At 40.8% G+C, this 14,097-nt stretch overlaps 2 protein-coding genes across 8 annotated transcripts in view; one reads left to right on the top strand and one right to left on the bottom strand.

Annotated features, from left to right (window-relative positions):
- Nucleotides 1-12,723, bottom strand: part of REV3L (REV3 like, DNA directed polymerase zeta catalytic subunit) — a 180,175-nt gene extending 167,452 nt beyond the window's left edge. For 4 of the 7 annotated variants that reach the window (XM_074397594.1, XM_039464970.2, XM_074397599.1 and 1 more), the window contains exon 1: nucleotides 12,401-12,723. In XM_074397594.1, coding sequence (XP_074253695.1) covers nucleotides 12,401-12,539 — 139 coding nt within the window. In that variant the 5' untranslated portion in view covers nucleotides 12,540-12,723. Of the gene's footprint in view, nucleotides 1-1,195; nucleotides 2,486-12,400 lie in introns of those variants that run through there. The other 3 variants (XM_074397598.1, XM_074397597.1, XM_074397596.1) reach the window with 3 other exon arrangements.
- The window catches only part of LOC120363280 (uncharacterized), a 28,559-nt gene continuing 26,999 nt past the window's right edge, over nucleotides 12,538-14,097 (top strand). The window contains exons 1-2 of the mRNA XM_074397093.1: nucleotides 12,538-12,572; nucleotides 12,644-13,362. Coding sequence (XP_074253194.1) covers nucleotides 12,538-12,572; nucleotides 12,644-13,362 — 754 coding nt within the window. The remainder of the gene's footprint in view (nucleotides 12,573-12,643; nucleotides 13,363-14,097) is intronic.

Raw genomic sequence — 14,097 nt, 5'->3', positions numbered from 1 at the left:
TCTCTACTAAAAATACAAAAATTAACCAGGTTTGGTGGCACATGTCTGTAATCCAGCTACTTGGGAGGCTGAGGCAGGAGAACCACTTGAACTCAGCAAATGGAGGTTGCACGGAGCTGAGATTGCACCACTACACTCCAGCCTAGGTGACAGAGTGAGACTTTGTCTCAAAAAAAAAAAAAAATTATAACACAATGTTATTAGACAAATAAACAAAACCTAGGAATGTATGTAGAAAATATATGGTGATGAGAGGTGAAGCACTGGGCAGTAATAAATCATTTGGTACACATTCCACAATCCTAAGTAGGTTTAAAATACAAAGGCTTCCATTTTTGTGTGTGTGTTAGAAATTCACAAGAAAAGAGCAATAAATCCTATTGACATGTCACCTTTACTGTGACATCTAGCATACATACTTTCAACATGTTCTATCACCATTTTTTTTAAAGGCACTACTGATGGATGTGGAAAATAAGGTTCTTTTCAGGCCCTGATGAACTACTTATAAAAAGTAGCCACATTTTTAAAAAGTGTTTTAAACAGGCAATTACCTAGCCTGTAGATATAAGTCACTAATCAAATGTAAAAAATCTCATACCACAATGTGCAGATGTTTTTGGTTTGTCCTAATGTGAGAAATAAATACGATAAAAATTCCATTTTTCATTTCAATTCAAACATTTTAAAGAGCACTTAGTATATGAGGTAATGTAGCAGATTCTGGAGATAGATAGGTAAAGAAAGTAACATTTACGTTACTGTATATGCCAGACCTTTGCAGTTTATCTTATTCAATCATAATAATGTTATATTGTAGAAATTATTAAAACTCACTTTACAGAGGAGGAAATTAAGGCTAACATAAGTATAATAACTTGCTCAGGGTCTCTCAGCAACCAGTGGGGTTGAGAAGTATGAGGTGGGGCCCATGAGGGTAGTGCCACATGACTATTCTTAGAGACAAACACAATATTCAGTGTAATCAATCCTTTAACAGCAATGTGGAAGGGGACTAAGACTTGGAAAACCAAGGAGATAATCTTTGGGGATGGGCAAAGGAGTCACAGAAGGCTTTAAAGAGGATGATATTCAAGTTGTTAATTTAAGGATGAGTAGAATTTACCAACTTCAATGCCAAGGCTCACCCCCACCCCCCTCACCCCCAATATATTAACCAAAATAAATTACTTACTTGAAATTGAGAAAAACAATTTTGAGAGAAATCTTCCTCAGATATATTAGTCCATAGTTTTAAAACAAATAATATGATGACAGTTTAATTTTTAGGTTGCTTTTATGTGGCTTGTCTTGGGTTTTATTCTGAAATGAAATTTAGATTAGTCATTTTCTTGTTCTGAGAAACTAGGAGTATGCCAACATGTTTCAACTTTACATTTTTCACATATCAACATGTATTCTTATTTACAAAGTCTTTCATTTCACCATCTCAAACAAAATCTAATTTAATATATAAATTACTTTGAAGTGCAAATATATATGCAAAATAAGATATTTCTTTTAATTATTGTTTTATTTCCTTGGTAATTGTAATAAATGGAAGAAAAATAGAAATCTTGTGAACTGTTATATATTACACAAGGCATTTTTGAGGTAACACACTTTCTTTTATTATTTGAACTGTTTATATAGTAATGCTTCTGAACCCAAAGAAAATTAAATAACTGCCCCAAAGTAAATTGAGCTCAAATTCTTAGTATTTCCCAAAACTATCATCTAAAAAGAAAATAGATTTGGCAAAAAAAAAAAAAAAAAAAAACCCCACAAAATTTTTCATTGACAATTACTACTCATTTTTCTCAGAATTTACTTTGCTAAATGTGTATTCTATTTCTGCAGAAAACAGTCCAGTTTAACAATACTGATTAAGCAACAAAGTATTTTTCATTTATTAAGTGAAATATTTAAAAACCTACAGAGAACTGGAAGAAACACCAAATCATCTGGAAAACTTGGAAGGAATGACAGAAAACACACACACACCCCACCCAAACAAACAAATAAAAATACCAAAAAGGTTAAATAGGCTTTCATTAAGAGGGTCTCACTTTTACTTATAATTTATTTTGGTCTCAAAAATGCATCCACATCATGTTTGGACAGTAGATAGAGTTCTTTATAATTGCCGAAGACACTCACTGCCTTATCTGTATTTACATGGAAATTACAAGTTAACAACATTTACCCAAAGTTCGCTGTTCTCTAACTCCCATTATTTCCTCTTTAGTATCACTATGGTGTTAAAATGGCAGCCTGATACCAAAATAAAATACCCCATACCATAGCCCATTCCTCACTTTATAAATAAGTTTCTATTCCTTTGAAATATCCAGCGCCAATGGCAACATCTTCTAAAATCTACTTTAACCTAACCTATTTAAACTTGAATTGTTTTTCACTTAGATTATCACTTTTTGTTGTTGTTGTTGTTTGTTTTTTTCCTAAAGAGACGGGGGGGGGGGGGGGGGGGGGGGTTCTTGCCATGTTGCCCAGACTGGTCTTGAACTCCTGGGCTCAGGCAATCTTCCTGCCTCTGCCTCCCAAAGTCTTGAGATTATAGGTATGAGCCACCATGCCCAGCCCTAGATTATTTTTAATTGAATGAATTCTAATCCAATCAAAAAAAAGATGAGAGAAAATTTAATTACAGCACCAGAGGAACTTGAAAGGTCTCATATATTCCCTACTGTTTTGGAAATTGAACACATATGATTTTATATCCATTTTTGTTTATATTTGCCCTAAACTCCTTTTGCTGTATCTTTTGTTTTCAAATCACCCAAAAACACATCCTACTACAATCTATTCCAGATTACAGAATATTAATAATATTATTATATAAGAAGATTCTAAACACTATTAGACACAATAGGGTCTCAAAGATTTCTAAATTACATATGTGCAGTTCTTTTAATAATTCCTCCGAGGTTCTGTATTTTTGTCTTTCAATTATCAATGCCTTCTTCCAATATTCCCTCATGCTTGCGGGGTGGAGCAGGGGAGTCAGAATGAGGTGACGAGAGCTGAACGGTCAAGATCCAAGATCCCCAACTTTCAAACCCAGCCTCACACTAACCAACTACAGGACACTGGACAAATCCCTGAGCCTGCTATGTAGATTTCAGTTTTCTTTATGTAAAATGAGTACACTTGATGCTTTTCAACCCTTTTTTAACATTGCAATAAAATCTGTTTTAGCACACTGGAGAACAGGAGGGCATGTGAAGGCATCTACATAGTGCCTGGTAAAAAAAATATCGTATTTTCTAAATATAGTAGAAAAAATTTAAAGTATTAAGGTAGATACTTTTTGACATATGTAATGCTGAAATTTTTAATATGAATTTCAAAACCAAACTTTTTCATATTGAGAGTACATACATGCACTATTTGGCAGTCACCTTGCAGAGCACAGCAAACATACATGGTAAGCAGCATCCAATACAGGTGAATACAGATAGGCCTGGAGCTGGGCCACCAGGGACACCCTCCCTGCTTCCCCATCCTCTCATTGTAAGTGGGTTGCACCTTGTGGTAGGTGGTATATGTTCCTTCAGCAACATGAATACAAATTCCAGTAACAGTTCCATGATCCCTTTTCCACTGTGGCTGGCTGCTGAAGTAGATTCCAAGTAGTAATTTAATGCACTTAAAATATCAAAAGGAGCAGCAACTGCTGGTTGTCACTCACCATGCTATCTGTTCACAGGAACCCCAATGCCTTCCTTCAGCCCCCATTCCACTAGGCCTACCCTTCTGTAAGCCATGTAACATCAATTGAAAACTCTGAATTAGAAGACCTCTAACAACATCTAAAGATAAAAACAGTATTACAGTAATCATTTGTTTGTAACAATTATTATGGTCTTTTATTTTTTCTTTCTTACCAATTCCTGTAAGCAAAACATAACTTTAAAATATTAACTTTGAATAGTCTTACATGCATATGATTTTAAAATACTGAAAAATTACCAAACAGTGTAAGTTAGTCCACCTTTGTCCTCTAGGCAACCAGTCCTACTCACTGGAGGCAATTACTGTCATCAGACTCTCCTGTATCCTCCCATGCACATTACATTCTACATCTGCCCATATATACACATACATATATATACATGGATTTTATTCTAACAAAAATTTTATTTTATTCTAATATATAGGCACAGAGAATATATATAATATATATATTTTTACCACACTAATGGCAGCAAACTGCACATGCAGTCATGCCTCTACCTTTTTTTTCTCATATATTAGACATGGCACCACAGTAGTACATGTAGTATTCTGTCATTATTTTTATTTATTTATTTATTTTTAAAGACAGGGTTTCACCATGTTCGTCAGGCTGGTCTTGAACTCCCGACCTCAGGTGATCCGCCCACCTTGGCCTCCAAAGTGCTTGGATTACCGGCGTAAGCCACTATGCCCAGCCTGTCATTATTTTTAAAGGCTGACTAGTATTCTGTTGAATAGATATACCATTATTCACCTAACTACTTCCCTACTGATATGTTTAGCTTGTTTCCAATCTTTTGCAGTAACAAATAATGCTGCCACAAATATTCTTACATATTTGACATATATGCAAAATCTTCTAGAGAATAAAATCCCATAATGGAATTATCTGTTTTAAATTTTGAAAAACATTTTCAAACTGCTTTCTATATAACATGAACACTTTATAATCCCACCAGCAATGTATGAGCCTGACCATTTTCTCTTCTTGTCACCCTTCCCAAGTTATACTATATATAATCTCTGCTCATTTGATAGGTGGCAAAGAGTAAGATGTAGCTTTAATTTACATCTTTATTACATTATAAATTGTTCATCTTTTCATATGAATTTTCTTTGCTAATTTTTCTATTGGATTATTCCCTAGTTCTTTGTATTAAGATGAACTTGGCCCTTTGTGAAGCATACAAGTAAGTTTTACTAGTCTGTTTCTCTCTTAACTTTGATTTTTTTTCCCCCATACAGAATTTATTTTTAAGTCCTAAAATCCAATAATCCAGTACACTATGAAAGGCCTTCACCAATCCTGGATTATGCAAAAAATAATCACCCTACATTTTTTGTTTCTTTCATATTTACATCTTTAACTCCTCTGAAAGCCAACTTTTTATTTTTCCAGATGACTAACTGGCTATCCCAACACTGTTTATTAAATAATTCTTCTTTTCTTTTCCCTACTCATAAGTGAAGGTGGTATCCAGTTTTATATACAGGTTGAATATCCCTTATCTGAAATACTTGGGACCAGAAGTGTTTCAGATTTTTTCAGATTTTAGAATATTTGCACATACATGAGATATCCTGAGAATAGGATCAAACCTGAACATAATTTTATATATTTTTAAACAATGATACACATGACACAAAGTTGTTTTGGTTGTTTTTGAGACAGGGACTTGCTCTGTCGCCCAGGCTGGAATGCAGTTGTACAATCATGGCTCACAGCAGCCTTCACCTCCTGGGCTCAAGTGATCCTCCTGCCTCAGCCTCCCAAGTAGCTGGGATCACAAACGTTTTTGTTTTTTTTTTTTTTTTTTGTAGAGATAGGGTTTTCCCATGTTTCCTAGGCTGGTCCACCGCATCTAACCTGAAACAAAGTTTTGACTACAACCCATCATAACAAGGTCAGGTGTGGAATTTTCTACTTGTAGCATCATGTTGGTGCTCAAAACACTTCAGATTTTAGAGGATTTCAGATTATGGAGTTTTGGATAAGGGATGCTCAACCTGTATTAAGTTCTCATATATGAGTTAATACTAGTCTTTACTCTGTTTCAGTGCTGTCACATGCCAAAACCATGTTACTTTTCAAAACACTTTAAAATTAAAACCACTTTACATACAAGTAAGTATAATAAAACCAGAAATTACTGGCTTGCTTTAATATACTAATCATTTTGCAGGTCTTAGATGGAATTTCCATAATTAAGTTCAATGCTATCGTCATGCAATCATGTATTTTGGTTGATACATATTTTGGAGACCATTATGAAACTCATGTCTACTACTACATTTCTGGAACCATACCTAGAAAACCAGTTTTTCCTTAATTTTGTATATGGATTTTTTAAATTATAAAACCACTACAACATGTAGAAAATCTGAAAATATAAAACATACCTTCCAGAAATAACCAACTTTTATATTTTGGTGTACTTTTTTCCACATTTTTAATAAGTGACTATCTTGTAAAATAATTTTTTTCACATGCTGACAGCACTTTCCCATGTTACTACACATTCTTCTAAAACATGATTTTAAACACATCTTCCCAAATGAATATACCCAGTTTATACAACCAGCTGTTGAACATTTAGAGTTGTTCTCTGTGATAATTTCATCTATTTATAGATGAAATGATTTTATCACCCATAATGGTGAGTAAAAAGAAACACATTATCAGGATTTCTGGAGGTTACAATCTATTTGGGAAAATAGATGTTAATCTCCAACACATATAAAATTACAATGACAGCAAGTGCCATGAAGGAGAATTCATGGTGTTTTGAGAGTCTATGATAGGGAAGGCTTCCCTGAGAAAAGATCAACTGAAGTTTAGGTGAAAGAAAAGTAAAAACGTTTTAGGCAGGGGGAATAGCAGGTTCAAAGCCCTCACTGTGTAAAGGAGTATGGCAAGAACAAGGGACTGAGATAAGGCCAATATGGCTGGAACACCAAGAGCATGTCAAGAACATGGCTCAAGCCATGACTAGACAGAAAAGTAAGGGCCAGACTATGCAAGACCTTGTAAGACAGGCAGATGCCACCATATAAGACACGGAGTTTTGTCCGTATCCTGAATGCAATGGAAAGCTACTGAAGCATATCAAATAGCAGGGTGATGTAATCAGGTTGCATTTTTTAAAGATCCCTCTGATTACAGTATAGGAAACAGATTAGAAGGGGACAAAGTAGACTGGAATAAACCAAGACTAGGAGGCTACAGTAGTAATCCTGACTAAAAACGCTAGTAGTTTAGACTAGGGTGGTGATGGATTATAAAAAGTAGATGCATTCAAAAGACAACCAGATTTGCCAAGAGATTTATGTTCATAGATTAAAATTCCTAAACTAGAATTATTGGGTCAAAAAAAGAACATTTTAAGGATTCTGATATACATTGCCAAGCTGTCTGAAATTTTAAGTTCCTTGAAAATTCCTTTAACATAACTAATCCATATTTCCTTCACAAAGTCTTCCCTGACTCCCCTTTTTGCCTATATATAGAACATGTCTCCCACTGGCCCCTTGCTCTATCTTACATACATTTCTATAGTCCAGTCATGCTGCATTTGACTTATGTTTACATGCCCATCATCTCTATTATATTGTGAACTTCTGGAGGGCAAAGCTGTTCTTAAGAAAGGCACTTAAAGCTAAAACAACTTGCTACTCAGGGCTTCAAATACCTACTAAAAACAAGTTGACCAATTTGTGATGAGTCATTAAATTTCCATAGTGTTCCTGAAAATCTCCAATAATTGTAATCAAATAGGTGTTATATGATCTTAAAATATTTTTAAATAGCTTAGTAAAAAACAGATTATGAACAAAGCAGATTCGATTAGAGAATTTTTTGAACCTGAGTTGATAAACACTAGTTTTCAAAATTATTCTTATTGCAAATTTAACTCCAATTTACCAAAAAAAAAAAAAAAGAGGTTACTCTGGTAGTTTCTTATATTTAATTTTATGATATAAACGATGAAAACATGTTTATAATTTGAATAAGCATCTACATAAACTTATATAACATTTAAGAATTATCAATTTCTTATGTTGAAACACTTGATTTCACGGCTAACTGCATCTAGAACAATCTACCAAAACATTCACTGAGCTAGAGGAAGTGTCAGAGTTCCTTATAGCAATGTTAAAGACAAGCAGCTCCCTCTATAGTCTGTCTGGCCTACTTTGTTTAATTACTTGCTTTGTGGACGTCTCACACTTTTCTATTTACTCCTACTCTGCATCTCAGCAGGCAAGCTCTTTGAAAGGATAATTCTGTTTAACCTGGTGCTGAGGAAACTGCCAGAGCTGTCTAAACTCAGCATGAAGTGAGTTACATCAAGCAACTAAGCAAGAGTTGAGATGTGGAAAATGGACAGCTTCCCAAGTTCACCTGAGTAAAATCCTCAAATGAAGCCCGATACTTTTATTTGTAGTGAATTCTCTGTGTGGTCACACCTATATTCAAATCTAAATGAAAAAACATTGTCCTATACTTTATTCATAACCTTTCTTCCCTCCATTAAAACAAATTACCAAAATGTTGTTACAAAAGAAACAACTGATTTCTTCAAAAAATGATATTGCTCAATTTGATTATGTCAAAATAATGTTCAAGACATTTTAAAAACTAGTTATAGAAATACAAAGGAAGTTTTTGTTTTTTAAAAAATTTCGGGGCCGGGCCCGGTGGCTCACACCTGTAATCCCAGAACTTTGGGAGGCCGAGGCGGGTGGATCACGAGGTCAAGAGATCGAGACCATCCTGGTCAACACGGTGAAACCTCGTCTCTACTAAAAAAAAATACAAAAAATTACCTGGGCTTGGTGGCGCGTGCCTGTAATCCCAGCTACTAGGAGGCTGAGGCAGGAGAACTGCCTGAACCCAGGAGGCGGAGGTTGCGGTGAGCCGAGATCGCGCCATTGTACTCCAGCCTGGGTAACAAGAGTGAAACTCCGTCTCAACAACAACAAAAAATTCCGTAACTCAGATGAAGAAACTTTAAGTGATTACCTTAGGAATCAATATCTATCCTCAGTTGGCAAGGGATTAAATCAGTCAGAATTTACCATTCAAATATAAATATCTCACCTTTAAAAAAAAAAAAAAAAAAAAAGACAGGGTCTTGCTCTGTTGCCCAGGCTGGAGTGAGTGTGGTGGTGTGATCTTGGCTCACTGTAGCCTCAGCCTTCTGGGATCAAGCGATTCTCCTGTCTTTTTTTTTTTTTTTTTTTTTTTTTTTTTTTTTTTTTTTTTGAGACGGAGTTTCGCTCTTGTTACCCAGGCTGGAGTGCAATGGCGCCATCTCGGCTCACCGCAACCTCCGCCTCCTGGGTTCAGGCAATTCTCCTGCCTCAGCCTCCTGAGTAGCTGGGATTACAGGCACGAGCCACCATGCCCAGCTAATTTTTTGTATTTTTAGTAGAGACGGGGTTTCACCATGTTGACCAGGATGGTCTCGATCTCTCGACCTCGTGATCCACCCGCCTCGGCCTCCCAAAGTGCTGGGATTACAGGCGTGAGCCACCGCGCCCGGCCGATTCTCCTGTCTTAACCTTCCCAAACAGCTAGTACCACAGGTGCACACCACCAAGCCCAGCCTATACATACATATACATATATTTTGGAGAGACTATGTTGCCCAGGCTGGTCTCCAACTCCTAGGCTCAAGTGATCCTCCTGCCTCCACCTTCCAAAGTGTTGGGATTAGAGGTGTGAGCCATGACACCCAACCAAGATTATCCCTCTTTTTAAAAATACCTTTTCAAATTTCACCAACTCGAGATATGGGAGTTTTTTAACGCAAAACACTTTATTTCTTAAATTACTCAAGATATGTCCTCAAAACACAGAACAATCAAAAGTCAACCGGACTGTTTTCTAAAGCAGAAAAATTACTTTTCATGCAACAGGAAAACTGAACTAGTAAAAGGTATTAATCCAATCTGTTCAGAATTTATAATTCTCAATGGCCACTTTGAGAAAAAATACCTGTGGGTGCTATTTTTCAGGATCTCATTTGTAAGGCAAACTTAATTTTAAAACATTTTCTCTCCGAACCAAGGTAAAGAATGAAGAATCTCCCAAATTAATTTCTATATATGAAAGAAATATGCTTATGGCATTTTATGTAGCATAGGTTTATCATATGTTACACATTTTTATTACCTTACTTTACTTGTTAGTAAAGATATAAACTATGATACGAGGATATAATATAAATGTTTATATCTTTGTACATTATGTTTATATCTTTACTTTCAAACAAATCTGTCTTCATTAAAAATTTAGCATTCAGAGTTTTACTAAGCCAGACTGGCCTCTCTTTTATATTAGCAATTTTCAAGTTATATTTTACTGAACTAGTTTTCTTTGAGATAATTCAAAAGCAGATAACTCTGCAATTTTTGATTATGTTTAATTAATACTAATCTCACTGGGAGTTTCTGACACGCTAAAAATACTGGCTTGATTTATGAAAAGTGTACTCTAAATGTATGCCAATGACTTCAAATTTTTTTCTCTTGCTAAAACAAACATTTTTATTGGAAACTGTGATATAGCAAATTCAATTTGATAATCCTTAACAATTTAAAATTTGAGATTCTGTGTACCAAGTTTTATGTCTTCCAATGTAGTATAAAAAGTGTTACTTTTTAATTCATTTAAAATATAAATTTCAAAGTATATACAAAAAAAAAAGAGTGGGGTTTTTTAGTCTTTGGTTTTTTGTTTGTTTGTTTAAGGGGCTGGCCATCTATTGTGAAACATCCATAAAGGATAAAATAGGAAATAGTTAATGTGTCTTTTTTAAAATATTCAAAAAAACAAAAGTATACATTACTAATTTTTTAAGAAACATTTTCTCACGTAATTACAGTTAGCTTATAGTGAAATTCATTTATTTCCACAAACGAAACTTTCCTATAAAACAGAGCTTGAATATCACTTAGGGAAACATATTTAATGACTTGTGTGGAGGAGAAAAAATTATGTGTGGAAAACTAACTGAAACCATACAAGCTGTAATACACAGAAATGCCACCGTATATCCTATTAGCATGTCACTTTATGATTCGGAAATCTGGCTGAACAGAGCCATATCAACTTTACTATCTTATCCTTCCTCTGCATCTAAAGTGAAAACAAACTGCATTACACTGAAATTCCAATTAGAAACAAAGACAGCACCACTATATTTCAAAGGGCAGAAAAACCTATCTTTTAGAACACTTCATCGCCTCGATTTCCCCGCCTCCAAAGTTTCAAGTGTTACACTTTCAACACGTTGAAAGCACTCAAATTCTCCATCTTTCAAGGTTCAATATCAAAATCACATTCACTAGTTTAAAAAGAAATATGCTACCAAATCTCACGACATTGACATTTTAACAAAGAAAATTCACATTAAAAGATAACTGCTTAGAATGAGGGCTAGTGTTTGGGAAAGCGCTTTTATCTTGGTAGTCCACAGAAACTGACTGTAGTTAATAAGATGAATGGTGATGAGGGCAAGGAGCATCAAGTGGGAAATGCTATCTAAAATCCCACAGGGCAATTCATATCTAGAGGGATGAGCATCCTTTCCTAGGACGCAGCTCCATTATTTCATGGAAGCAGTTCAAAGCATGCATAAACGCAAGACCATTTTAAAACACCTAGTAAATGTGGCCTCTATCTTTTTTATATTATCAACAACCCCAAGAGTTTTTGAGAACGTATCTTCTGTCACTGCTGTCTCCCCACCCCACCCCTTCTTCAACACAGTTGTGTTTAAAAACATACACCTGTACTTAAAACGCAATCCTACAGCCCAGCCTAGAAGCATTTCAAAATGTCTGTGCTGCCGAGTCTGGCTGTGATTCCTAATAAATTCACCCCATTAAGTGCGATGGTCTACGTTAGGCGATATAATCACGCATTTCCTACTTCCATGGATGCACATTTCCCGAAAGCACTGCACCTGAGGATGCTACCCTGTCCCCAGACGCTCAGGCACTGAACTCTAAGGAGTCACGACCTGCTCTCACAGCAGAGCCACACGGTCACCCCAGTGAGAAAGATTATCTGGCCCCAGGCGCCACTCTGTTCGGCCCAATGCCTCTCCAGAAGGGGCAGGGAAGAGCGAGGGTGACAAGAGGCCAAGAGCGACTGACAAGGCTGACACTTCCCCTTTTCCTCTCCAACCCGCTTCCAGAAAGCGGCACTTGGGAGACGCAGGGGCCGTCCCGGGTCCCGCCAGCGACCGAACTCAGAGCGGGCCCTACGAACCCGCCCACCGAAGGACATGGCGCGGCCACCTGGCCAGTCCTCCGAGGCGCTCGCGGCATTCTTTCCCCCGGCCCGCGCCCCGGAGTGCGGCTCCCGCTCCCGGCCGCCGCACGCAGTGTAAACACTCGGCGCCCGCCGCCTCCCTGCCCGGCGGTGGGGGCGACGCGCAGCGCTCGCGCGGACCCACATTTTTGCGCCTCTAGTCACGCACTGGAGGAAAGGCGAGGAGGGCGGAGGGAAGGGAAGACGCGGCAGCGATCCACGGAGACGGCCGGCGGCGTGCGCGCGAGTGCGCCGCGGGGAGGGCGGCCCCGGCGCCCCGCCGGCTCCGGCTCCCGCTCCCACCCCGCGCCCGCTTACCTGCCGGGGTCGCTCCGAAGACTCGCACCACCGGCACCTTCTTGACAGGGGCCTGGGTGAGGGGGGATTGGCAGGTATCCAGCCCCTGCAGCGGGCTGGCCATGTAGTAGTCTGCAGTCACTATCCTCACTGAAAACATGTTCGCCGCCGCCGCCGCCGCCTCCCTTCACTGGCGACCCGGCAGCGGCAGCAGCAGTGGCAGCAGCAGCGGCGGCGGCTCCCTCCGCAGCGGCCGCCCCACAGCGGCGACGGCGCCCCCTCCCCTCCTCGGCTCGGCCCCCTCCCCTCACACACACACACACACACACACACCCCGCGAGGAGCGGCGGCGGGCGGGGCGGTGTGGGCGCTGCTGCCGCTGCCTCCTCAGGAGCACCCGGCGAGGGGCCGCAGGAGAGAAGCCCTCGCGATTTCGTCGGTGCTGGTGCTGCCGCCACTGCCGCCGCCGCCGGGAATCACACGGGCTTCTCGGTCCCAGGCTGCAGCTCTTGTTGCCATGATGATGATGTCACGGACGCAACCACTGGGGGAGGGAAGAGGGGGGTGTGTGTGTGGCGGAGGGAGGGCTGCGATTAGTGCGGGGGAGGCGGCTCGGCGGGAAAGGGAGCTCGCAGGCGGGCGCCGGGGCGCGACACGGAGGGCGGGGGCCGAGAAGGTGCTTTCTCTCCCGCCCCAGGGCGCGCGTCGAGGGAGGCGGCGGGCGGCCGGCAGGGCCCCTGCGGGATCGATGACTCGGCCGGCGGGCACGGTCACCTGGGTGAGGGGCAGCGGAGGGGACGGCGGAGCACCGATCGCACGGATGGGCTCCGAGGGGCTTGCGGGAGGGGGGCGCCAGTGTTCGGAAAGGTTTTGGCGGCTACGGCGTATTGGCCGGAGCGGCGGTGCTCGCACTCGCCTCGCCGACCGCCATTTCACATCCAGCAGAGAAGGCGGGGGCAGCCGCGGAGACGGTTTTTCACTAGGTAAGAAAGCCCGCCCGCGGGAGGCGGGGGGCGAGGCGCAGATCTCGTGCCGCCGCGGCCTCGCGGGAGGGGAGGGCGAGCGGGCGGGCGGCGAAACGGGCGGGGCCGGGCGCAGAAGCAGCCGGCCCTTCTCAGGTAACGCCGCGGCTTCGCGCGTGTCCCGGGGGCGGTGCGGAGGGCGGGGGCGCGCGGGCGCGGGCCTCGGCCTATAAACGGGCCGCCCTGGTGCTCCCCCCTTCCCGAACGCGCCGTGTGAGCCGTCGCGCCCCCTCCTTTACGCTGCTGCAGTGTCTGCGCCGGGCCATTTAATGAGATTTATTCACACACGGCTCTTCTCGGCTTTGCCAGGGGTTGGCAGATGTAGTGCACAGGGCTTTCCCATCACTGTGTTTTTCTCCCGCCCCCTTCCTTCCTCTCGCCCTAATACATCCTTCATTGGTTTCCTTGGCCGGGCAGGCTGCGTCCCGGGCACGCGCAAGTACATGTAAGGACTTGTCAGCTCGCGATGACCTCCCTCCTTCCTCGTCCCCTCCTCCCCCAGCGGAATGTAGGATTAACAGCCTTTCAGAAAAAATTTTGGCCAAAGAAAAAGGCCCGTGAAAGTCACCGCGTTAGACGTGGCCTCCTGGTGTTATTCACTAAGACGTTATGCAAGGTTTTACTACCTGAAGGCATAAAAGCGCCACAGTGGGGAAGGGCCGTTTTGAATGAACAACTTTATTCAAAAATCGAAAG

The sequence above is a fragment of the Saimiri boliviensis genome, chromosome 4, assembly GCF_048565385.1.
Source record: "Saimiri boliviensis isolate mSaiBol1 chromosome 4, mSaiBol1.pri, whole genome shotgun sequence".
NCBI lineage: Eukaryota > Metazoa > Chordata > Mammalia > Primates > Cebidae > Saimiri > Saimiri boliviensis.
Note: the sequence above shows the minus strand (reverse complement) of the source record. Positions and strands in the feature narration are given on the sequence as shown.